At 41.5% G+C, this 27,182-nt stretch overlaps 1 protein-coding gene and 1 pseudogene across 2 annotated transcripts; both read right to left on the bottom strand.

Moving 5' to 3' along the window:
- Positions 1-1,337: 1,337 nt before the first annotated feature.
- On the bottom strand, positions 1,338-9,622 carry LOC308220101 (pantetheinase-like; annotated as a pseudogene). The gene is made up of 8 exons: positions 9,611-9,622; positions 8,382-8,603; positions 8,156-8,286; positions 7,108-7,297; positions 6,297-6,587; positions 3,429-3,802; positions 1,848-2,004; positions 1,338-1,457 (listed from the first exon to the last, which is right to left on the bottom strand). The product of its transcript is annotated as a pantetheinase-like (transcript).
- Positions 9,623-10,223: 601 nt separating this feature from the next.
- Positions 10,224-26,435, bottom strand: SLC18B1 (solute carrier family 18 member B1). Its single transcript, XM_080616889.1, has 14 exons — positions 26,310-26,435; positions 25,927-26,066; positions 24,709-24,804; positions 23,033-23,106; positions 22,138-22,285; positions 20,072-20,228; positions 18,703-18,839; positions 16,922-17,023; positions 15,879-15,970; positions 14,640-14,735; positions 13,757-13,831; positions 12,233-12,326; positions 12,080-12,126; positions 10,224-10,973 (listed from the first exon to the last, which is right to left on the bottom strand). The coding sequence occupies exons 1-14, from the start codon at positions 26,353-26,355 to the stop codon at positions 10,901-10,903; spliced, it is 1,377 nt and encodes a 458-aa protein (XP_080473015.1). The 5' UTR covers positions 26,356-26,435; the 3' UTR covers positions 10,224-10,900.
- Between the last annotated feature and the right edge of the window lie 747 nt (positions 26,436-27,182).

Below are 27,182 nucleotides of genomic sequence, written 5' to 3'. Positions count from 1 at the left end.
ACACTTTCAATCATTCGATCATTACAAATAAGTGAGGACATTCGCAGCAGGGTTGAGGAAACCAAAAGCTACTCATTTTTAGCTAGAGCACATAGTTAGTTGCTTAGCAGTAAGAGGGCACCATGTCCTAGGATGTGGATACAAATGTAATGCTACAGTATTTTTTCTCCACAAACAAGTAGAGTGTTTTCCATTACTTCTATTATATGAATTGTAGAGAGTTACAATTTAATGCATTTACAGATTAAAATCTTGTGTTTACAATGTTGACTTTGTTCAGAAGCACTGTATCTTGCATCCTGCAAGTCCATTTTTCTATGACGCTGGTCAAATTAAATGTGAACAATGTTTTTATTTCTGAATAAAACTACAGAATAGACAACTGAGTTAATTGCACAAAACAATCTTCTTTGTGCCACACAAAGTAATCTAGTCCACTTGCTTAGGAAATACAGTCTGCAGGACCCGCATATGTGAGTTCAATCTGTGCTAGCTGTTCTTCAGCCTTTCCCAACACCTGCCTGCAAAGCCTTGACTCTCCCTTGAACAATCATGGACAAACATTTCATGGGAAGACAGATGTGTACCCGCGAAATTTCTCATTTTGAGAATTTCTGACAAGGACCTGGCTACTTGAAAAAGGTGACACAGTTACCGATAGTTTCATGGGAAGGAAATTTTCCACACCCTGAAACTGTGGCCAGAAAGATCCAAGAAGACTCCTCCAACTGTAAGCTGAGGCATGGCATGATGGCACCTTACACTGTGTGACGGGCTGAATAGCTGCTTTTTGAAAAACAGGGTTTTTTGTTTTCAAGGATTGTTTTATTTTTCAGAGTAAATTACAAAAGTTCATCCATCAGCCTTCAAAGGTTCTGTCTACCCCTGGTTTAGAAAAGCGTGTGTTCAGATGCTCAGAGCTGGGGTGGGACAGTGATGTGGAAATGATTTCTAATACTCCACCAAAAATTTCAAAGAATAAAAAGTTGGGTGCTGTTGGGCCACATCCCACTCTCATGTACCTGAACCCTACAGCAGTAAAGTCAGAGGAATTTACTTTCTATTGCCCCCAGTGTCAAGGTGAATCCTATGACGACCTAAACTATTATATAAAAACACATGCAGAACTGTCCGGCAGTAATTAATTTTTGCTGCAAAATCAAGTCAACAAATCAATGTGCCGTGACTATGCTGTTAGATAAGGCAACTTGATAAACAAAATGTCATTATAATTGTGCATATTAACATTAATTAACATCAATTGACATTATGATTTATTAGGATTAATTAGTGGTACAGAAACAAGCAGATGAGATTTTAAGGGATCTGCAGTGAAATCATGAAGAAGCTTGCTCTGTGTGTGGAGGGTCCTTTTCATATGACCTCCTAAGGAGTGTTATACTCAAAACTGGCTTTGGTGTACCAATCTGACTTATCAGACGTCCATCAGTTAGCACCTAGTTGTGGAAAAGTGAAATAAACAGGAACCTCATCAAACCAGCACTTGTGTGTAACAAACGCAAAATAATATATTCATAAATGTTGACCTAGGTGAGAGATGCGGTAGCTCACCTGGAGCTACCATGAAGTCTGAGAAAAACTATAGTTCTGTCTTGAGCAATACTTTGTTCTAGGGGATTTGAGAGGACAGGGAAGAAGGGAATCGGCAAAATGAACCTCCTGTATTGATGCAACCAAGCAAATTAGGCAGAAGTAAAGCTGCCTTGAGCTCCAGCCAGTTACTGAAATACAGGATACTGATAACTACCAAGTTGCTCTTGTGTCTTATAGTGGCTTTTTGACCATTTGTGTTACAAGTCAGACAACTAACAAGGGTGTCCCATTACCTCGAACTCCCCGGGGGTCAGCTGCATCCCACTGTACAAGACTTCTGGAAAGACATAGTTGGTGCCAAACGTGCCGCTGAGGGACTTGGTCTGAGCTGTCTCCACTGGCTGCCCACACGTGTTCAGGTCTGCTCTTGCACTTGAGCAGCGTGCATATCTGTGGGGATGAACATACAGAAAGGCAAAATACTCCTAAGCTTTCAACAATCAAGAGGTGGATTTGATTATAAGAAAATCTGCCATGATGAACAAATAATCCAATATATTTACCCATTTATTTAGAGCAAGAGGTGGGGGGCACTTTAAACTTTGTGAAAAAAAGACAGTTCTTTGCCAGTACTTACTTTGCCAGTTATTTACACGGACACTGCAGCAGAGCAGTGTCTGTGTATCCACAAGTGTTTGTAAGTTCTGTGTGCACTCACGCATAATGCATAATGCCCTTAGTCATAGATGTGGAATAGTTTGTGACCTAGTGAAGTTAGTTCAGCTCTGCCTGAGTCTCCTAAAAAACTGAAGGCATACTTTTTTGCCTACTCTAACGGGAATACTCCAAAGATACAGAGAAAAGACATAAAGATAGAGCACTTCAAAAAAAACCTAAGAGCAAAATTGAACAGAATCAATACACTGACAAGCCATATGATTACAAATGTTATGTCCATATTTAGTTTCTTAATTTTGTTAGACAGCTACATGTTAGAGAATCACACCAGCACAACAGTAAAAATCACTGAGCAGAAAACAGCTTTCTTGTGACAAGAGCATCCCTATGAAGACAAGGAGAACTCTACAATCTTATCTCTCTTTTGTACACATATATAGAAACCTCCTTAGGATCACAGAACCATAGAATTCTTTAAGTTGGAAAACACCTTTAAGACCACTGAGTACAACTGTTAACCTGCACTGCCAAGTCCACCATTGAACCATGTCCCTAAGCACCACATCTATATGTCTTCTAAATACCTCCAGCAATGGTGACTCCACCACTTCCCTGGGCAGCCTGTTCTAATGCTTGACAATGCTTTCGGTGAAGAAATTTTTCAATACCCAATCTAAACTTCTCCTGGTGCAACTTGAGGCCATTTCCTCTTGTCCTACCACTTGTTACTTGGGAGAAGAAACCAGGTGCCACCTAGCTACAACCTCCTTTCAAGTACTTGTAGAGAGTGATAAGGTCTCCCCTCAGCAATAGATCCTGCCAAACCTACAACCTGCAAAACCTGAAGACCAACATATGCAAGACATGTTCTAGAAATTACAATCAGCACAGAGAAGCATATGTATCTATCTTGGTCTGTGCTTGTCAAAACTGCTAGGTGACCTGTCATCCTTGAAGTATTATAGCAAAGGGTCAACTCAGGGCCTTCACTTTCATCATTCATAACACAAATAGAAAAGCAGGGTCAACACCCTTAATGAAGTCAAAATGCATCACAAAAAAACCCAAATGTTTCCAGAGAGACCTAAAAAATGCCTCCTCTTAACCCCTCTCAATCAAAAATAAGACAAATGCAAATGGTGTGCAAAGAGAATATTGCAGCCTCCCCACTGTCAAAATAACAAAAAACCCTTTACCTGCAAATAATAACTCTCCTTCAACAACATGTAGGTCATCAAAGGCACCCAGAACATAAACATAATCTTTCTGCTTCTCTACCATCTTGTAACTTAGATGGCAACAGAGGTCCTGATGGCAAATAGCACAATTTCCCTCAGTTCAGTGAGGTCCATGAAGGAGAAGAGATTATGGTAAATGACTCCACTGAAATAGTGCTTGTTTGATGGAATCTGTTCGATCCTGCTGGCATACAGTTTTCAGTTAACAGCAGGGGGATAGCCAGGAGAGAGACATGGGCATGAGGTCAGTTCTGTCACCAAAAGATGACCATTTTCCATTTCTGTGTTGTAAAAATATGCTTTCGGACCATCTGGGGCATAAATACCACTCCCTGCAAACACAGAACACCCGAAAGCTTTTAATCTGAAAGGAAGTGCATGGGACAAGTAAGCATTCTTCTTTAATTATACATGTGCCAAATTTTATTCTAATGTTTACCAACCGTTTTGAAACTAAATTAAGCTTCACAGACCACAATCCTAACCCAATGCTTTTTCTAATCAGTGAAAAGCAGACCAAACCTTGATGTTTCATATATTGTAAGTGACAAGATTAGCGTGTTAATTATAGAATCGTAGAATCATACAATAGTTAGGGTTGGAAAGGACCTTGAGATCATCTAGTTCCAACCCCCCTGCCATGGGCAGGGACACCCCACACTAAACCATGTCACCCAAGGCCTCATCCAACCTGGCCTTGAACACCGCCAAGGATGGAGCATTCACAACCTCCCTGGGCAACCCATTCCAGTGCCTCACCACCCTAACAGTAAAGAATTTCTTCCTTATATCCAATCTAAACTTCCCCTGTATAAGTTTGAACCCATTACCCCTTGTCCTGTCACTACAGTCCCTGATGAATAGTCCCTCCCCAGCATCCTTGTAGGCCCCCTTCAGATACTGGAAGGCTGCTATGAGGTCTCCACACAGACTTCTCTTCTCCAGGCTGAACAGCCCCAACTTTCTCAGCCTGTCTTCATACGGGAGGTGCTCCAGTCCCCTGATCATCCTCGTGGCCCTCCTCTGGACTTGTTCCAACAGTTCCATGTCCTTGTTATGTTGAGGACACCAGAACTGCACACAATACTCCAAGTGAGGTCTCAGGAGAGCAGAGTAGAGGGGCAGGATCACCTCCTTCGACCTGCTGGTCACGCTCCTCTTGATGCAGCCCAGGATACGGTTGGCTTTCTGGGCTGCAGACTCACACTGAAGCCGGCTCATGTTCATTTTCTCATCGACCAACACCCGCAAGTCCTTCTCCGCAGGGCTGCTCTGAATCTCTTCTCTGCCCAACCTGTAGCTGTGCCTGGGATTGCTCCAACCCAGGTGTAGGACCTTGCACTTGGCATGGTTAAACTTCATAAGGTTGGCATCAGCCCACCTCACAAGTGTGTCGAGGTCCCTCTGGATGGCATCCCTTCCCTCCGGCGTATCAACCAAACCACACAGCTTGGTGTCATCGGCAAACTTGCTGAGGGTGCACTCAATCCCACTGTCCATGCCACCGACAAAGATGTTGAACAAGACCGGTCCCAACACCAATCACTGAGAGACAGCACTCGTTACTGGTCTCCAGCTGGACATCGAGCCATTGACCACAACTCTTTGCATGCGGCCATCCAGCCAGTTCTTTATCCACCGAGTGGTCCACCCATCAAATTGATCTCTCTCCAATTTAGAGACAAGGATGTCGTGTGGGACAGTGTCAAAGGCTTTGCACAAGTCCAGGTAGATGACGTCAACTGCTCTGCCCCTGTCCATCAGTTTTGTAGCCCCATCATAGAAGGCCACCAAATTGGTCAGGCAGGATTTCCCCTTAGTGAAGCCATGCTGGCTGTCACCAAGCACCTCCTTGTTTTTCATGTGCCTTAGCATGCCTTCCAGGAGAATCTGCTCCAAGATTTTGCCAGGCACAGAGGTGAGACTGACTGGTCTGTAATTCCCTAGGTCATCCATTTTCCCTTTCTTGAAAATGGGGGTTATATTTCCCTTCTTCCAGTCGTCGGGAACTTCACCTGACTGCCATTACATATGATTTAAGTGGCTGAAGTTATACATTCCTCATTGAGTTTAGCTGCATTAGAAATCAGTATTTCTGATTAAAATGAATGGTAAAACCATCAAGTAAAAAAAAAAAAAAAAATCAGCAAGGAAAAGATATTGCTAAAAGTCACATCTTTATGCAACCTCTTTACATAAATACATAAATCTTTACTCCTGAGTAAAACCTATCCATAAAGAATGTGAGTTCTGTCACACAGGGTCATCAATGACTGAGAAATAAAGGAACAGCCCACATCTGCTCTTATTTGGAAAGCAAAGTTTAGGGCTACAGTTTAACACCAGTAAGTTTCACTTCTGCAAGCACATGCCCACACAACTTCTGCTTGACTTTTTGCATCTGCTCAGGAAAAACATACAGTGAAAACCGAGCCTGCAAAGAAAACTTGAGGCAAGGAATCCAGCCCTGAAGTGTTTTCAGGACTCACAAGAACATTTCAGAGCTAGGTTTCCACCTAGTGGAGAAAAAAAGTTTGGGCCTTCACATGACCAAAACATCGATAAACACTAGGAACAGAAGATGAAGAATCACATTCATAAACTCATTTAACAAATAACTAAAGGTGTTCTAATCAACTCAGGCATTTCTGAGTTCTTATAAATCACATTTTGATTTCCTTTTTATATGTGCAGGTTCTTTTGTCCTAATACTGTTGATATGTATGCATGCCTAAAGCTGATGGGAACTTCTGCTCAGGCAGACTAAATACATGGATATAAATGTTGCCCACATCGACAAGATCAATTAGAGCAATATCACATTACTTGTCACATCTAAAGTGGAGTTGTGCAAATTTGCTGAAAGAAAATTGACGCCTGTTCCCACGGCCCAGGCTGAGTGAAACTGGACCACTGACAGCAGTGGAAGAGTGTTAACCCAAGCAGTTGGGAACAGAATGGTGCCTACCTGAAATCTGCTTGCCAAGACCACAGCTGGGTCTTGTTAGAGTATGTCTGCACAAGTGAAAATGCCAAAGTAGCCAAAGAGATGTATTGAAAGTCAAATTCTGGATCCGTAGGGTAATTAAACTGTTTCTCTGTCACAAAAACGTTGTACCATTCATAGAAAGGAAGGAACAGGGACAAAAAATATGTTAGAAAAGAAATCAAACTACTTAAATCAGACTAATATTGAATACAATACTCATTCATTTAAATTCAAATAATGGAAAATATGTTTGTGAACATGCTATATCTTAATTTCTAAAAGGACACTTCATACCACTGCAAGAGAAGTCAAGCACAAATATCCACGGTTCTGATCAATACCAGTGAAGGGGATTTGTATTTAGTTTGCAAGAGTTTAGGACATTAATGTTTGAATATCTCATGTGCCAGTCCCTATGGAGAAGCAGTAAAAATAGAGGGCTCATTGAGAATTAATTTAATTATTTGCTATTAAATTCAGAATAGCAGAAATGAAAATATCTTAATGCAGTGGCTTTACCTGCCCTCTGACACCTGCTCTATAATGACTCCATGTACAAATACATTTAAGCCTGTGAAGGAGCTTCTGTTTCACACCTTTAATCACTGGAGGATGATGCACTTTCTGAACATTGTAAAATCATCTTACCTTGTGATAACGAGCAACCAGTTTTCCTTCTAGTCAAAGACAACGTTGGTATTGTATTGATAGTGACCATCGCTTGGGCACCTTGCATCACCGGAATTACATGGCTTGTTGTCTCCCGTATTCGCAACCACATAAACAGTTATTTCTCGCCAGACAGCTCAGTCTTTCCAGCAGAAGTGAGGGAGCAAACCTGAACAGCAGGGAAGGAAGAAAGGATATAAAACATCAAAATCAGTTAATCCATAAAAATGCCAACACTGAAACTACAGATCACATGAATTATAGGTTTAAGTTAGTCATATCTAATAAGAGACTCTCATTTTCTGCTATTCAACAGCAGGCAGTGGGTTTGTGCTTCCAAGCTCAGTGTGTTGAAACTTCGGCTTCACCTAACATTAACTCAGGCACACAGGAGCTTCCTTGTACCTTCAAGTCTCCCTTCTGCTGCTGGTGTGTGGCACAGCACTGATGTTAAACCAACACGGGGCTAATCTCACCCATTCTACTTCAGCTCTCAAGTTGGCTCCTGTGCAAAGGTAGCATAGGATTTGTTTCTTCTATGGTACATTTTGTTATCTTTTACCAAACATTGAAGCTTCAAAAAATGGTGCCATTTATTAAGGAAAATGACAGGATAAAAAGCCTATCAAATCATGATTAAAAAATATGTTTGAAATTGTGCCGTACATCTTTGCAGAAATAGCTGCTATTTTATTCATAAATAGTCCTAATATTCTTGTATCTTAAACATTTTCTAAAACATGCCTGGAATACATTACTGAAATGTAGATTCTGTGAGGTTTTGGGTTTTGTTTTACATAAATCTCAACCTTTCTGAGCAAACTAACTAAAATAAATACAGTGAGAAAAAAAGACAGATAAAAATGAGGAAGGAAGCTGTCTAAAGTTATTTGTGCCAGCTACAGGATGCCCAACCTTGATTCATTTCATAGCAGCTCTTCCAAGATATATAAAACTATGAACAACTACTCTAACAGTAGCCATCTTTCTCATTGGACCATTCCCCCATACACAGCAGGAACAATACCTTCCAGGATCAGCACAGGGAATCCAGCCCACCTGTGCGTCTGGGATATCCTCAAGATGAGGGTAGATTGTTTCCCTTGTGAAGACCCAGCCATAAATACAATCTTCAGGTGTCACAATGATGTGGGCACCCTGATACCAACACAGGAGCCCAAAAATCACCATTAAGAAAAAGAATAAATGGTCAGTGTTTACCAAAAAGAATGCCTGTAATGAGTCATAATTACCTGTCTGGCGGCTTCTTTTATGGCCACTTCCAAAATTGCCAGATTTTTGTCCGTCAGCATCAAGGCCTCCTCAGGAGAAACTGGCACTTCAGTGTCCTCTGACAGCACCACACTGTGCTCATAGACAGCTGCGATGTAGCTGTCCAGGGTACAGGCCTCCAGAGCAAACAGCACCAAAACCACAGGAGAGGCATGAGCCTTAAGGAGCCCCGTGTCTGGAGCCTGAAAGCCACCCAGGAGGAGGATGGGGACAAGCAAAGTCTTGCAGAAAACCTGGGAATTCCCCAGAGCAGCAGAAAGTCAGCACCAGGAGATGCCTTCCCCCTGCCCGGAAAGTCTCACACATCACAGGCGAGAGGGCCACAACAAGAGAGCAACTCCACCTTGCTCCACCGGAGAAGTCACCACTGTGCTGCAGCCAAAGAAATGCATTGCCTGCCAGACCTGTGAATGATGCAAGTGTGGCATTGCTGTAGTAATGCAGCTCAAGGCAAGCCCAGGTCACAGCCGGTTAACAAGCCAGAGTTTGGGAAATCTCAGTGAAGGGCAGTATTGCCAAATTCCTGGCCAGCGGGAGGACATGGGAGGCAGGCAGCTGGCCCTGAGCTCACTGTTGCTGCACAGGCACTACCTGTGCTGCCCCAGCTCAGGACTACTCTGATCTAGCCAAGTGCAGTTTGTTCCTGGCACGGTCCCTACTTATTACAGCTTCACATACGGTAAAACTGTGTTAGTAACAGCAGATGGGTATTTAGACCTGCCACTGAATGAGACAAGCACAGCACTAGCCAGGGGGTTGCTGAGTTTCCCACAGGAGAGCCCACTGCTCTGCTTTAACTATAGTTGCAGGACCCCTGGATAATCATGGCAGGAGAACATGCTCCTGAGTTGGTCTGAGCAACTGGAATGCAGTATTCCTCTTCAGTTTTGCATCCACTGTGTACGTGAAAGAAAGAAGAGGGGAGAAGATGTGTTGCCAGAAAGCTGGAGGGGTTAGTTCGGCCTTTCTAGTTTCTACTAGAGGTCTGCTCCAGTTCGTGCACTGCAGGACAGCTCATTAATTTCAGTGGCATTTGTGTTCTTTCTGGTAATCCCAGCCAATTCAAGTTCTAACAGCACAAGTCAGGTAAGCGAACATTTCACAAAGAGAGTTAATTAAGTCTCCTTGTCTACAGGCTTGCATCTTGTGCACCTTGCACCTACCTCCAGCCCTCTCAGCTCCTTCTCACCTGCCTCACCATTGGAACTGGCAGGGTCAGCACTTCATCATAAGTTGAGGTTTTAGTAAAGTCTAACACCTGATACAAAAGGAAAGGGATCTATTGCCAGGGTGCTCCCAGGGGAAGCCTGCCCTTTGGTACCCTGATGCTTCACAGTTCAGCTGGCTACCCGAGCAGTTCTTGCTTGCCCCAGGAAGGGCTCGGGCAGACAAAGAAGTATTTATCATGTAGTTCCAGCAGCTGCTCACAAGAGAAACCAATTGTAAGTTGCTAAGGCAAGACCATTTTGTACTATTTATAGAAAAACAGGTAGCACAGAGAACCCTTTCTAAGGCTGAGCTGTGGGGTCAAGAACAAATTAAATGATGTTTCCCACAACTGAGGTCAAGTGGTCTACTGTGAATATGTCAGGCATGCCCTTGTCCCAGCTCCCCTCCAGCTGTTTTGCTGAGCACCTGGAGAAAGTGAGGAGATACTTTTTTTTCCCCACTGTTGGAAAATAATAGCTCTGGACTTTTGATAGACTTACTGTTGCAGAGGCAATTAGTACAAATATTCCAGCTGGCATTTATTAGTAAAATAGATCTCACAAACATCAAGTGGAGTCTTCATACATAATACAAACATATCTCTTCACATATGTATACACACGATGCCAAGTCTCCCCCAGGACTGCAGATCAGTTAGTTCTGTGTAGAGACGCTAACTCTTCATTACCTTTGCCTCTCATTTTCAGGCACTTTCAGGATAATACAAATGTTGATAGACACAAAGTCTTTTAGACTTGGTTTGAGAAAATTTGCAAAACTTAGAAAAAAAAGTTGCTTTATTGAAAAAAAAAATATTGTGCTTAATGCTTTGTCATTTCAAATTCTGTTTCAATGTTATCAGTTAAGGTACTACAAGATAATGAACATTCTTTAAAAAAATACAGAAAATCATAGTAGCAAAATAGTAGCTTTACCCAAGAATAATGCACAGCAGGCCCAAGCGTAGAAACCAGACATTTGAAAACACACTTCTTTCACATACAGTGCTGCACTGTACATGGAACACAATAAACATGCTGACATCTGAGGGTTACCCATCACTTCAGCCAACTCACGTGAAGACTTTCAAAAGAAAGAGAGTCAGTGTTCAGTGTTTCAAAACAGTAATGAAGCTATAACTAAACCACACCTGGTTGTTCACTAAGGGATTATGTATCCCAGCTCCAGAATAATGAAACACTTTTAAGTCCACTTATCTCAATAACTGGTTAAATCACAATAGTAAACTGAGAATTGAAAGTATGTCTGGCTATGATTCACTGCTCATCAGATGAGTTCTTTCTTCATTAGTACCAGGAGGATTTTGCAGGCTGGAACTGGAACTGTTTGCACAAGCAAAAAAAGAGAAGCAAAGAAACAAGTTTAATATTCTCTAAATACTTCAGTGCAATACCAACATTACAGCAAAAAGCCACACATTACATGGAAAGAGCTACGTGGATCACTGGATTTGGCTCCCTACTATTGCACAGAAGTACGTACTATTGCTTTCACACCTGTCACTTCACAGAATCGCAGAATGGTTTGGGTTGGAAGGGGATGTTTAAAGGTCAACTAGTCCTAACGAGCAGGTACGTCATCAACTAGATCAGGTTGCTCAGAGCCCTGTCCAACCTGACTTTGAACATTTCCAGGAACGGGGCATCCACAACTTCTCTGGGCAACCTGTGCCAGTGCCTCACCACCCTCCTTGTAAAGAATTTTTTTACTCACATCCAGCCTGAATCTCCCCTCTTTTAGATCAAAACCATTACCCATTGTCCTGTCACAAAAGGCTCTGCTGAAAAGTCTGTCCCCATCTTTCCTGTAAGCCCCCTTTAAGTGTTGAAAAGCTGCTATAAGGTCTCCCTTATAGCAGCTGGACAATCTAAACTCTAGGCTGGACAATCCAAACTCTCTCAGCCTGTCTTCATACGGGAGGTACTCCAGCCCTCTGATCATTCTCATGGCCCTCCTCTGGACTTGCTCCAACACCTCCATCTGTAAATTTTTTGAAGGCACACTCAATCCTGCAGTCTATGTCATTGGTGAAGATGTTAAGCAGCACTGGTCCCAATATGGACCCCTATGGGACACTACCCATCACTGACCTCCATCCAGACATTGAGCCATTGGCCACTACTCCCTGAATGCAACTATCCAGTCAATTCCAGCTCACAGACACCCTCGTGGAGGAACCATCAGTAAGGTTTACTTGTTAATGCCACAGTCCTGTTGCTTGTATAGAACAAGCATTGCCTAGTTTAGGTCTCTGTTTAAGTCAGTATGAATTTAGGAAAGCACAGAGACAAAGTATTTAAGCGATATTTTTACTGCATGTCTTGTCATTCATTATCAGGTTGGTAGTGAGGGAAAAATGGAAGCACACCTTTCAAAGGTTTGCTTTATTTGGCTGCAAGTAAAATGAAGAATAAATATCTCAGCATACCTTCTCTTTGTTGCCTCAGTGATATAGAATATTCCAGTTGCAAGACCCTTTGAGGAAACAGTCAGTTACAATTGTAATAATAACAACAACCTTATGCAATAGCTCATAATTGCAACAGATACAAAAAAAGCAAAAAACTGTGTAATTACTTACACTTAAAAGTGCCCATCCTCCTTGGATGGCTGAGGCCCATTCAAAACCCAGCTTTTCATTTAGAAATCCTCCCAGAGTGGGACCTGCAAATGCCCTACAGCAAATCAAAATGATGTATTGGCATCCCAAATAGAAAAGATAACATACTGCATTCTCAGAGAACTTCTTTATTGCATTTTGTGGCCTCCCTCCATTGATTCTCTCTCTTTTGTCAATAAAGAGATTGTCTTCCACAGACCTACCTTTCCTATAATCCACAATAACTATTAATACCCTGTTTGCCATGTCTCCAATAGACCTGTCTAGTTACCTTCTCACCTGGAAATAAGATCCACATCAGAAAGCTGAATGCACTCTTTCCTGTATCTAGACTGGTTTAGAGATCCCATCAAGGACTATGAGCTACCAGACATCTAACCAATCAATTCTATCATAAAAGAACTTTAAACTCTCATCCCTCAAAATGTAAACCTTCCAAACTTCAAGACAAAAGACTGATGGATATAGGCAGGTGGGGAGGCATACTGTGACAGATGCAGTTACTGCAAGGTTGAGCTGTGTGTAACTGTCCTGCACCTTCATGGCTGTCTAAGAATGTCATGAAAGGTTATGCAGCTGCTGTCACTTTATGAAAGGCCTAATGATATGGTCTCTTGCTACAGAAAGGGACAAAACTGTGTAAAACTAGAGAGACTCCCTGGTACCAAGTCATGTAATAAAACCAGGTTTGATAACAGCATAAAACTGGGATTTGGTAAATTTATTCTACCTATATCTGTATCGTACTCTATGCCAAATAAACAGGACAGCTAGAACTTCAGTCAGCCTGGAAAAAATGGTGCAAATTTTACCTGCAGCCACAAGGACAGGTAAACAGGACAGGTAAAAAGATCCTGGGAGTGGCTATCAAAAGGGGAGAATCTTCCCACTGAGTGAGAGCTCTGAAGGGTCACTCAGCCAGCAATGCCTTTCACTCATTTCTGTAACAGCCCCTGAGTAATAAACACAGACACACTCTGCTAAGCTATACAAACACAAACCTTAAATAAGGGCTGTGGCTGAAAGAGAAGATTCTACCCTAAGCTATCCCAGACAAAAGGAGGAAACATGGAAAATGAAAAAGGGAGAACGGAATTAGTCAGGAGCAGAGACCTTCTAGGTAGTCCATGTGCATGGATTTAGCTTTGTAAAAAATTAGGGTCCACGCCTCTTGTATTATTAAACATTAAATATTTCAGTGACAAGAAAAATGACAACACAGAAGCACAAGTTAACATCCACTTAATCACTGCAGGTTTTTGATATGAAGAACAATACATTTCAAAGGAAGACAAGTTCAGAGTCTATTCCTTTTATTGCATAAAAAGCTTTGTTTTACATGCCCACCAGGCATCAACATTGAATCAAGGTCAACACAATGACTGCAGTGCAAGACTTCTGGAAGTAATGCAGCAGGCTCTTGGGTGGCAATAGTGTAGAACAAGCAAATGCTCACAGCTTACAAAAAGGTGATGGCATACTTACCCAAGGGACCACATGGCGCTGAAGAGCCCAGACACCAGTCCCAGCAAACTCAGACCTTCTTCAAATCCATTGTCACTGCAGAAAGACAGACCAGTTACAGCAATACAATACATTATTGTGTCTCAGTCTACAGCCTTCCCCTGTAGATTTTTCCCTCCTTTTAATTTACATACAATATGAATAGTTAACAAGCAAAAGTGTACAGTGGAATGATGTCTGTTTACCCAGAACCTTCTTCTTTGCTGCCTCTCTGGAGGATTGCGTGCTGCTCCTCATCTCTGATGTCTGCCAAGTAAGATTCCTAACATCACACCACCACTTATTCCCCGTGTTTAATGTGGCAAATGAAAACCAGTGACAGGTAGCTTTTACAAAGGAAAGACCTTGTTCCAAGAGAAACACAGTAGTAAGAGTAAATCAAGACCCTTCTACAGGTCATTACTGCCAAGCCGCATCACAGACCTTGTACTTTGACCAAGTATGATTCCGGTAGGAGCAGCTGTTAAAGCCAATGCAGTCTGAAAATCCAGTGAAAACTGCTTGCTATTAATTGTCCTCAGAAGCTGAAATAATTCCTATGTATATGAAACCATGCACAGGTCACCTCATGCTATGAGATCCAAAGTCTGATGGACTTCAATGTGTTCACAGTACTGAGGTACAAATTTAAATTTGGATATTTGGAGTATAATGACTGGGGTGTTCAGTCAGAAAATGTTAAGACAAAAGAGTAATGGAAGCATTTAAGTATTATTCACTGCCTTTGTCTCAAAATGGAGAAAAAAACGCCACACCAAAACACTACTTCATATTCACTCCTGAAAACTAGTTGCAGTTTCCTACTGTCAGTAACATGAAAGATGTGTTGGACGGAGTTACTTACTATGCACACTGCAGTATCTCTGGAAAAACTGGGATAGCACTCATGCCAAGGGAAAACCCAACCAAAACCAGCACTAGCACAAACATCCACAGCTGACTGAAAAAGAGGCATTTAAAAGAAGTTAGCTGCTGAAGTAAAGACCTCATCTTACTGAAGGCTGTTACATCAGCTCTCTATGACTGACCATAAAACAGTTTTCCTGAAGACAAAAAGAATTCTAATTGAACACTAAGACTTGAAAAATATAGTTTTATGCTTAAAAAAGACTGTAAAAGAATTTTAATATCCTGTGCTCAAATTAAGTATTTCCTTATCGAATGCAGCTCTTTTAAGAGGAGCACCCAAAGAGGTAGACAGATGAGCTTAACTCAACAATCATATATCCAAGTGCCAAGCTCAGTCTGTTGCAGAGACTAAGTGAAGAACTTTGCAGCTAAAATTTTGTAGCCTAATATATATAACCAAATAGACTTAGCTAAGCAGAAGAACCTCAAAGATTTTACTGATTTCTTTTTCTCACCAGCTCAAACGTATTATCTCACCAGTTTCAAATGTATGACCTTTTTTAAAAATTAGAAATCTAGAAGGAAGGAGTTGACTAATTCTGCACATTTGCAAGCCTATCAGCATCTTTAACAGAGTATATAACCTAGGACAAAAGGACTGTACAGTTGCTTTGTAAATGTAGCAGAATGTTTTGCTGTGAATTAACTTGAGAGATACAGTAATTCAGTGTTCAAGTGCAACAGACACTGTCTCTACTTAGCTAGCTGAAAACAAAGCTAGTATCTGGCATTTTCCCTCAGTAAGCTATATACAGAGAGAACAAAAATTACTGCTGCAGAACCATACAAATAAAACCCCTAGTTAAGAAACACTAATGAAATAGAGAAAACTGAAAAATAAGACAGAAAAGATAACTTTGTTTTGCTGCAGTGGAAATGCATAGAATTGGAAGGGAAGAAAAATAAGCATCAGCATTCTTCCCACCATACACCTGAGCAAATAGTAACAGTAAAAGCAAAGAAAAAGTATCTATTTTATGAAGCTGTAAAATCTCCATTTTCAGATGCTTTCCCTGCTTTATATTCATAGTTTCATGTTAGCAGTTAAACAAAAACCCTGTTTCATGATCAGAGGTGCTAATTATAAACTGTGAACATTCATGACTATGGTTATGACATCTATTACAAAATCATCACATAAGGGGATAGGCTGAAGAAATGGCGAGTTCCATACCTTTCAATGTGTAGTACAGGAGCAGGTCCTAACATGAAAAAACACAGTGCTGTCATTAAGCCTCCAGATACCAGCAACCACTTCCTGAGGTACTGTGAAAGGAAGAGGTATGTCATTTAAAGATGTGAATTTGTAATGTAACTATTTCGTTTCTCCTAATACCCCTCTTCTAAATCTCCATCTTCTGAAAAGTACGGATCCTGTAGAGACCATTACACACAAACTGGGAATTCACAGTTTCTCTGCCAGTTCTGAATACCACCAAGAAACACTGAATTCATGTTTCCTCATCAATGCTGTCACTGGCAGCAGCTGCCTAATACCAAGTTTTCCTCAGGATAGTGAGTAGTGGTGCTTCTCTGTTAGCAAAGTATTTTAGGCCTTACTCTTCCTTAGTATAAGAAATATCATGTAGCACTGCATGTGATTCTCATATACAAAGGCCACTATTGAAACAGTAAGTGTCAGAAAACTGATGCCGTCCTTCACGCACAGCATTCAAATTGTAGGTTTCTTTGATCAGTGAACAGTAGCTGTCAACCAGGCACTTTTAGGTATATCACTGTCAAAGTGTCTTTCTATGGTGCAGTTAAGAACTAGAAAACCATAGCCAGCTGGTGTGCTGATCTAATTAGGATATTACACTTTTTAAGAGGTAAAGTCAATACAGCTAAGCAGAACATCTTTACTCCTCTTCTCTAAAGCTGTAAAATTAGATCTGGTCAAAAGCATGGATAAGTGGGATATAATCTCCTACTCTCCATTTCACATTGGCTGGAAATAGATTGTGCTTAGTCCACTGGAAAAGCTCAACACACTTCAACTACAGAATTATTGTCAACATTTTTTACTATTTTGTATGTTCTTGTATTATGTGGAGAGACCTTGAAGTTAGCAGAAATCAGTGCTCATGCAAGGTCCTAAGACATCCCTTTATAGGACCAGGTGCTCATCCATTGCTCCAAAATGGGAAATGATCCAGTTTTAACTAAATGCACAGAGTTCTTTACTACCCCTCCACAAAGAGCAGGGTAAGTACTCACTAGCAGTTTGTCACTTAGAAGTCCGAGGAGAGGAGAAGACAGGGAGTACGAGAGTGCCAAACCTAGGAACACCAAGCCTACATAACCAGCTGGGAGTTTGAACTATGGAAAGGAAGACAAATAAAACAAACTGCAAAACTTCAAACCATATATGCTACATTCCTTAAAAGACAATCTAAGAATTATACTTTAGGTCAAAATACTGAAATGCATGATTGTTAAGTATTTTACTGATACCACATAGAGGTTTTTCAAGTAACTGAAGTCATCAGCAGAAGTCATTTCCTTCCACTTCTAACCATGGAGTGAAAAATACCTGACACACATAAAGCCTAAATAAACTCAGGAGGAAACACTATGCTATGTCCCTACACCAGCACACTGGATTCTAGCATTATCTGGCACATTTGAAACAGACACTTCAGATACTGAAATTTAGATGGGATTTAGTCTTTACCCCTACAATCTTCAGTTTTATTTTCACTTAGAAAAGCATAATTCTAATCATCTAATACTGATCAGTGCATCTTAAAAGCAAGCAGTGCTGTAAGACACAACTGTGGCTTTTCAATCAAAGGAGGATTTTTATGAGAATAAGTAACAGGTTTTTTGCACACACCCTGAGGTCTACATTTTCCTAATGCAGAACCACATTTCTGTACTGAGACAAAATGTGCAATGAAACAAAAGCATACTAATCTCTCAAATGAGTTATTTAACTACCAGTTAGAAGGTATTTGAAGGTGTTTCATGTGGCATGGACTACATAAATACTCACTACTTCCTTGCCATATGCAGGCACATAATAATAACAACTCTAATTTAGTGGTTAGAACACCTGCCAAGAAGGCTACGGCCCTTTCACAGCAAGTTAGCTTTCACATCTGTTAGCACAGAGCATAGGGAAAGCAGAAGAGCCACACAACTGCACAATATTCTACAGTGGCAAAATTACAGATCTCTCTTGGGTGATGGAAGACATACATTCACAATATCCACTGACGGAAGAGGCTAGCACCAAGTCTCCTCCACCCTGGATGAGTGCTCTAAGTACTGGACTAGACAGACAAAAAGAAGGATCACAACCACCTGTGAAATGCTACTCCCTGAGAAAACAAATAAACCACTCAAAAAGCATTGGTTTCACACAGGAACAGAATCTTAAACTGTTTACTTCAAATTCAGTATCTCAAACACCATTGGGAAAATAAATACAATCAAGTAGGAAACAAGTAAATAAATAGTAAAATAAATTAAAAATAAATAAATAAAATGACATTTTCCTTTCTAATAAGTGAGTGAAGTCAACTGGCAGGCTACATAGTTGCATACCTGCCAGACAAGGCAGAGCTGTGACATCACGTCCCCAAAGGAAAATGTCCATATTAAGAGACAGAACACTGTCAGTGACTGTTGCAGTTTTACAGAATTTGATTTCAGAAAGGAGGAAAAATGTCCCTCATTTGCAAAATCAGCAACTATTCTCCGTTCAGAGAAGGTTCTCTGCACTCAAAAGCCAATTAAGTGAAAAAAGCACATTTTTGAAGGCCTTACATTTCCTCATTCTCAAAGTTACCAAGACCCAGTGGCAACAGATGGTGTCAATGGAATTGTGATTTGTCAGTACTGTGGAAATCACGTTATTTGGAAATCATATTCTTAACAGTTAATTAAAGAAGTGTAATTGGATATGGCTTAATTTTGTTTAGGATATTTAAACCACATTTATAACCAGTTATTTACTATTTAGCAAGACTTCCCTGTGTATTAACAGGACTTACCTTCTTTAGGATAAATAGAGACATTGTGGGATCCAAAAAGCCCAAGCATGCACTTAGAGAAAATACAGTAAGACAGAGTAGTAAGACTTTTGGCAGAAGAATGAGCTTCCAAAAGGAGTCCTTGCTAGGGACTGAATCTGTTTCAAGAGAAATAGGAAATTGTATTATTTTAAGCAGCATAAGCTTATGATTTATCTTCTTGCTTTAGAAAATAAATCAGTATTTCTCTTTTTTTTATTATTCATTACCTAATAAATAAAAGTCAAGAGCAGACTATTATGCATTATACTATTTTTTATATTGAAACCCCAAATTTGATAGGTAACTAAAATAAGTACAGTTTAGATTCCAACATTGCAAATCCCCAAAGAACAAAAAGCATGTACTATTTCAACTGCATGAAAATACAATTACTTCTCCGCTAGTCCTTATACAATAAAAATCTCATGGATATGTCCCAACTTAACACAACGTGCACACATGCATGAACCATTCATGTCCAATCAGAAACATGCTTTGAAAGGAAAATAAAAAGATTGCTATTTATCAGTCGAAATCTGTCTAGTCATTTGGGTCTCTTACATGTTCAATTTCTGCTACAGACAGGAAGGTTCTTTCAGATGTCAAGGTTAGATGTCATTTCTAAGTCAGGCTCCCTTCCTGATGTGGTTGGTGCTTTAACAGTTGAATGTGGTCTCAAAGTATAGATAGAACTAAAAGCTCACTCATTAGCATCCACCACCTCAGAGCTAACATTTATTTAACATAGTTTCAAATTGGCAAGTAATATCATATGATTGATATGATACATCATATCATATTCAGGATATGATTTATATGACCTCCAGCACTTCAGTTAAACCCCTCATGTATTAACTTTAGCATTCTTTCATGTTACTGAGATTCTGCATCAGTGAGTTCAAATAAACCCCTTTTGATCTCCTAGTAATTCTGTTTTACCCCACTCTTAACCGCTCAAACACGTCGAGTTCTTGTTTTAGGTAAATCCTATTTCCAGCTTTTCTTCAACTATCTGCAATGACCAGATGATACTAAGCAGACAGAACTGATCCTTTAAAAGCTCTGAAGCTAAGGAAAAAAAGAAAACAAAAGTATATCTCAGTTCACTTCCACACAGATTCCTTAGCGTTTGTAGGGACGGGCACGAGGTCTCGGATTCATTCCAGGCCATCTGCACACATTAATTTAGCTTAGCATTAAAACATGGGCCTGATCAAGATCACAAGTTAATTCAGCTGGAGCTTTGCCCTCTGATTTGGATCAGATTTCAGAAGTGATTTTTTTTAAAGGACTGTTAAGAACATGAGAAATTAAGGTGGGTGAAGGAGGCAGGAAGAAGGATGCTTACCGTATTTTGCTAATACGCACATATTCACAGGCACCAAGACCAACACTATGCATCCCACCGTAATGAAAGGGACTTCATAACCAAATGATTGATACAAAAAGCCACCTAAAGGCGGGCCCAGTACCAGTCCGAGTCCTGTAAAAATTTCAAGGCTGCCCTAAAGGATGAAAAAGAAAGCAAGAAAAAATCTGCATGCTGAGACACTGAGGTAACAATGAAAAGCTAGCCATTTTTCTGAGGAGCAGCATGACATAATCAGGCTAGAGAAAAGAAAAAAGCACTGCATGACTGAGGAGGGTAACAGCTAATACTGACCTTCACAAAGTGGGATAGACAACACTGTGTCCCAACAAAGTGGGACAGCCAGTCCCTCTTTGCCTCACTACAGGAAACCACCTGTACTGCGGCATTACCCACTCTGCTGCCACCTAAGAGATCCCAGTCCTGAGGCAAGAAAAATGCTCTAGTGACAGAAAGCATCAGTAGGACAACTTGGGTTGAAGGGATTATCTCTCCAACCCGCTGTTACACTCCAGCCTGAGTGGGAGGACCCAAACAAGCCTATCTGGATGGGTCATTATCTCATGGGATTAACAAGAGACACAAGGGTACATGTGGCAAGTTAAAGCTTTTTTTCCATAACCAACTGTTTGGATTCACTGACTAGGAGTAGGAAATACCAGTGAAATTGCAATAGGGTAACTCAGGTTATTTTGGCCATAATTTAATAATCTGGCATTTTTTTATAAGATACTGAGTTTTAAAAGTCCAATAATACAGTTACACCATCACAGTCACCACTGTCAGCATCTGCCTCAACATTTGATTAATTAATGCTTAAACAGTCAGTAAGAGCTGGTGGTAGAAACTGCTTACAATTAAGTTTTGCTAACTTCTGGGACCCAGAAACATAGTATAGGGATTAACTCTCATCTTTAATTTTACTGATGCAAGTCAGAGTGGTGAAATGGCCTGAGAGCAAGCACAGTCAGCAACAGCCAAGTTCTTCACCCTAGGTCAGCCTCAGGTAGCAGCCTTTTCCTTTCCTAGCAAAGGAAATAACTAGTAACAACATGTGACTAGCAAGTCTTTAAAATTTCTAGATTTTGAGACATTTCGGTAAACTTCAACACAAGTAATGCCCATGAGTTAACATAACTGCATCCAAATAATGTTTTTATTTCTGTTGTTCACCAATCATAAAAAAATACTTATTATTAGTGAGACAGCAGTTCAAAACAGGCTACACATCATTTAGCCCTTTTATGTTAATGAATTATTGGGATGCAGGGGAACTGAGGCATTGCATTATTACAGATCAGGGAAAGGTAAACATGATATTGTAAGAAAAGTGATATTGTTTATGTTCTGTAGATCATACCTCCTGCAACAGAGGGATCATGTTGACAGATGCTGAACTTCCCACTTCAGGACTGACATATCTGCATTTAGTAACTTCCCCATACATTCTCTAGGGTGCCCAATGGGTAAAAGATGGGCTGAAAACTGGTACCAAAAGGATAAGGAGAGGAAAAGTGCTTTTTAGTATCTAGCACTACCAAGAAAGGCAATAGAAAGCAAGGCTAAAAACCCCTCATCCATTCCTTTAGGCTTTATGATTTTACCCTAGGATGCACTTTGCTTGACCTAATCTAACAACTAAGAAAATTGGGGCTGTTCAGCCTGGAGAAGAGAAGGCTGCGCGGACATCTCATAGCAACCTTTCAGTATCTGAAGGGGGCTAACTAGGATACCGGAGAGGGACTCCTCATCAGGGACTGTAGCAACAGGACAAGGGGTAATGGGTTTAAACTTAAACAGGGGAAGTTTAGGTTAGAAATAAGGAAGAAATTCTTTACTGTGAAAGTGGGGAGGCACTGGAACAGGTTGCCCAAAGAAGTTGTGGATGCCCCATCCTGGATTTTCGATTAAAAACAAACATTATGTTACGATTTCAAATATGCCTGCACATAAGACAGCAGATTTTCTTCTCCTGGTTTTAGGCTTCCTATTGCCAATTTATCATATTGTGGGTACTCGGCTCTAGCACTGTTTTTTGCACTTACCAGGACAGTAGCTATATTATTGGGAAATGCCTTTGCAAGGATTGAAAATGATGCTGTCATTGCTGCTGCAAAACCTACTGCATCCATTGCTCTTACTAAAAAGCATAAACCAATGAACATTGATCCGCTTGGCACCTTGTCCAGCATTCTGAAAAAAAGAAAAAAACCCCAAAACAAAAAATGCAGATCTCTCAGTATGCAACAAGTCACCTTCTAAAGGCCCTGGAGCATCATTTCTTACTCATTAAAGGACACATCTATTGCCACATCTTTTCGAATCACATCAGTGAAGTAATTCAAACTCTACCAAACTATTTCTGGCAACTTTCTCCTTCCCCCTTTCTTTGGTGGTGAAAATACCACAAAAAACCTACTGTGAAAAACTCAAACGCCATCTTCTGCTGCACGTCACAGCTTTTCCAAGCAACTGTGCAAGGAGTCCAATGCAGTGAGATTCAATCACCTAAAAAGAGCTTCCTCATCGTTAATAAAACTTTTATTTTGCTAAAATGAGTGGCTTAGCCTCTCTGCCTGCCAGGTAAAGCTTCTCATTTGCACTCAATATTTTTAAGAAAAGAGTAATTACAACATTATGCATAAGTAGTTCCCTTATTGCTGCACTTTGACAGACTTCTTACTGTTTATGAACTATATTAGTTACTTAAACACATGAAAGCAAAGGAAGGTTTTAAATTAGTAAACAGGCTCTGAAACCTACTGAAATTTTGCTTGATAAGGGGCAGAGAAAAAGTAAAGATGCAAAAAGTTCGGCGACCTAACCAACACCCAAAAGATGCACAAGAGCTTCAAGTTTTGTTTTGTGTCCATCTTTTCATATGGACGAAAATTATTAAGACGACAAACACAACAAAAACAACCAGCAAAAATTACTCACCCAAACAGAATGGTCACACATCCTGAGACAAACATCCCTGCTAAAAACATGAATTTTGCTCCAATATGTGTAATCTGTAAATTAAATGCCATTTTTACATGTTATTATTTCAAGCCTAGAGCAACATTCTTTCAAAGTAAGTTACTGTTAAGAAATCAAAACATTATGGGCACTCTATAGCATGTGCAACTGAAAGATCTAGAGCTCCTGGCACTGTGCCTTCATGCAATACTGAACCTAGAAATACTCTGAAGTGTTGAGTGACTTAACCCAGTTTTCAGAATAGTAAGACAATGGTGCAGTGAACTGTTTCACAGCACGGTGCTGCAGCTTGTGCAGAGCAGCAGGTTACAGCAGCATTACTCATTGTAAATAAAAAGAAAGTAAAACATCCCCTTTCCAGCACCATCTGTAATGCCAAGTTAGCAATACCTTTCATGTATATAGCTTAGGAAAGTCAATGGAAGCCAATTTTAAAGCAAATTTATCATAACCTTTAATAGCACAAAGCTTTGACAGAGGAAGGCCAGTAGCTTCAGGCTTTCCCATTCATTAGCATGAAAAGGACCTCACACCTTCCTTCATTTCAGACTCCATTGCCAGAGTGAAGGGTAACAAAAGGCATGCTGCAAAGCTAACTCAATCCCAAAACAAAGTATATCTGAGCTTCTAATTCCCTGCTGCAACTTCCCCTAAGGACAGTAAGTATTTCAGACTCTTCTTGTTCAGGCCTGGACAAAGTCCCCGTGTTTCAGCCATTATTACTAAAGCCCATATTTTGTCATGTTTCACTGAAACCCTCAGGGTTTCTGATTGCTGGACTGTCCACCTCTATTGCTGCTCACTTCACCTGTCTGCAATAAGGATGGCATGCTCACTCTCTCTCTCCCCTGCAAAGCACTTGGTGAAAGTTGTGCCATAGTTGAATGCCATCAGAGGCGCCAAGGCTGGACTTACCAATGGCAGCTGTGTGACACCTTGATAAGCCACCTCACCATCAAAGGAAAATATTCACCATTTGATTAGCAAAGAAGGAGAAGACTATGACACCACAGCAGCCACAACTTAGAGTATGATCCTAGCCAAAAATGCACAGAAAGCAGTGCTCCAGCATATAAACAAACAAGCTGTTATATAATTTATTTGTAATTTCTCCATCATGAGAAATATTCTGAATCTGTGGGGAAACTGAAGTTGCAAGAATTAGAGACATTTAGCTCATATGGCTGTATAATGGAGTGGAAAGGAAAACTCAATTAAGCAGCAGAGTCATAATAGGAGCAAATGTTAAGAAAAAGACAACATATCAAAAGAAAAGGAAGAAAACCAAAAAAACCAAACTAAAACCAAAACCCAACAATATAATAATAGAAAAGGAGAACTGATCAGCAGATTACTTTGAAGCAAACACAGAACAGTTAAGCAGATTAACAGAAGCGCTACATGTCCACCACCCCATTTCTCGCTACCCTTGAGAACTGTAGAAGAGTAATTTTTAAGTTGTACTGACAAGACTTAGCCCAGATTCAGACTGAGTGGACAGGCTCCAGTAACTGCAGGCACAAGCCTGCAGGACTGCTACTGAAGAGACATCTCTTTTCCCAGCCTTAGAGAAGTGTCTTCATGTACCAACCTGTGCCATCATAGAAATAAATTACAGCCTCAATTATACTTACATAATTTCCTAAGATTAAAGAAGACAAGAAATTGACCAAAGCAAAACATCCAAAAATCAGGCCAACAATGGTGTTACTGGCACCTTTTTTTTCTGCCTGCAAAAAAGATCACAATGGTGTAAAGATGGAGGCAAGTTCTTGAGGTAAATAAAAAAAATTAAATGTATAAGGCATGAGTGTTAATTCTCTGTTAGTGCAGTTACAAAGTAATTTCCTTTCTCAAAAGCAGCAGGAACTCACAAGGTAACAACACAACAATTTAAAGACATCTTGCACTTCTATTTAAACTATATGTAATGAAGGGAAAAGCAATGCTCATTCCTCAAAGAAGGGGAACACTGTGCTGTTTGCTGAACTACTGAACAGGTACCCAGATATTTTACAGGTGGCTCCAGAGGGAGCTAGCTGCAAAGACTTGATCCCTCACATGGCGAGAGGGCAGTGAACAGAGGTCCCTGTCATCTTCACTGTACCATGCCTATCCGTAACAAGCACCAGGCAAATTTTTCACTTATCCAACTGGCAAAATACACTTACTTGGATACAAGCAGTATATAGGACGATTTGGAGCAAAAATAAACTTATTATTTCTTTGTTAACACTAGGGAACAACTTGATCATGACAGAAATGGCCTTCTGCTGTGAAGGCACTGTGACCATTTTTTTTCATCCTAAATTTAAATATTGTATTCACTCAACATAAGCAGAAATTATTCCCCCTCCTGTCCCCCACCCCCTCAGCTGCTAGGTCAGGAATTTAACACAGTGAATGATGGCCCAGTATGATTTAACAGCGAGGTAGCTATAAATAAAAGGTCACTGAGTGGCTAGAGCACTGAAATGCAAGTCAGTGCACGGGCAGAGTTTTAATCTTAGCTCTACCCCCAAACTGCTATCCAGCACTGGGCAAAAAACTATTTCACTTATCCAAGCATCCATTTCAACTTCTATTTCATATCATCAGTTTGCTGTCTCCTTTGCAGCCACAGGAAGGTGAAATTAGTCCATGGACAAGATCCAGGTCACTGTCATATACACTCAAATCTATTTTAGCCAGCATTAGGCCAGGTTATGAATTCCCACAACTGAAAAGCCTAACCTGGACTCACAGCCAGCCATCAAGGTCCCACGGTGCTAAGGAACCTTTCAAAAGCCCCAGTATGCAGCAAAAATGCATAAAAAAGAATTATCTAAAGAGCAGCTGGCTAAATCATTTACCTCCGAAGGGAAGAAGGGCCCCAGGATTGAATAGCATATCATTGAGCTGAAGTTTATAGAAGCTGTTGCAGCCATTGTAAATAGCTGCTCCCTGGTAAGCCCTCTCGATTCCCCACCAAGTGCTCCTGGCGTGCCATCTTCTATCAAGGAAAATGAAAACGGAAAGGTGTTACAAGCTGACAGAGGGAAACACAATTCGCGAATCAGGTTTGAAGCTCTGCCCCGCGGCCCGGGGTCGACCCGTACCTACATGCCGCTCCTCGCACGCAAGAGCGCAGTCCCGGCCGCACCGGCGGACCCTACCCCACGCGGTCACAGCGGCACTGCGGGGATCAGAGGTACCCATCCCCTTCAGCAGCCCCTCTCGGACCCATGCCCCACACCTGCGGCCTGCTCGCTGTCCGCGCCCTCCGCCTCCCGGCTGCCCATGGGGAAGAAACGCCGTGCCCGCAATGGCCGCCGCGGAGCGGCACCGCCTTGCCGCACCGTCTGGCAGGGCACACGGACCGGGACCGGGACCGGGACCGGGACCGGGGCCAGCGCCAAGCCCCGGCGCTCCGGCCGCCGCCACTGAGCATGCCCGGGCCGCCCCACGCACCGACGGCCCCGCTGGGAGCCGCCGGGGGTGTGCCTTGGAGAGCTGCGGCCAGCGCGGGTTGCCGGCTCAGGCGGGGCGTGCACCCGGGGCTGTTGCACATGATGGGCTCTAGGCTGTGGCGACCTGCTGGCTCGCAGGTACACTGCACGTCTGGTGAGGGGGATTCATGGTGGTTTCTTCCACAACGTAACAAGAACGTGGACCTGTGGGAGCAAGTCCAGAGGAGGCCAAGAAGATGATAAGGGCTGGAGCACCTCTCCTATGAAGACAGGCTGAGAGAACAGGGCATGTTCAGCCTGGAGAAGGCTCAGGGGAGACCTTAAGAGCAGTTTCCAGTGCTTAAAGGGGGCCTAAAGAAATCCGGGGAGGAACTTTTTACAAGGGCATGTAGGGCTAGGACAAGGGGAAATGGTTTGAACTGAAAGAGGGGAGATTTAGATTAGCTATTTGGAATAAGTTCTTTACTGTGAGGGTTGTGAGGCAGAGGCACAGGTTGCCCAGAGAAGCTGTGTCTGCCCTGTCCCTGGCAGTGTTCAAGGCCAGGTTGGATGGGACTTTGAGCAGCCTGCGCTAGTGGAAAGTGTCCCTGCCCATGGCAGGGAGGATTGGAACTAGATGATCTTGAAGGTCTCTTCCATCCCAAACCATTCTGTGGTTC

Source organism: Psittacula echo, assembly GCF_963264785.1.
Source record: "Psittacula echo genome assembly, chromosome: 4".
Taxonomy (NCBI): domain Eukaryota; kingdom Metazoa; phylum Chordata; class Aves; order Psittaciformes; family Psittacidae; genus Psittacula; species Psittacula echo.
This window is presented reverse-complemented; position numbering and strand designations above follow the sequence as displayed.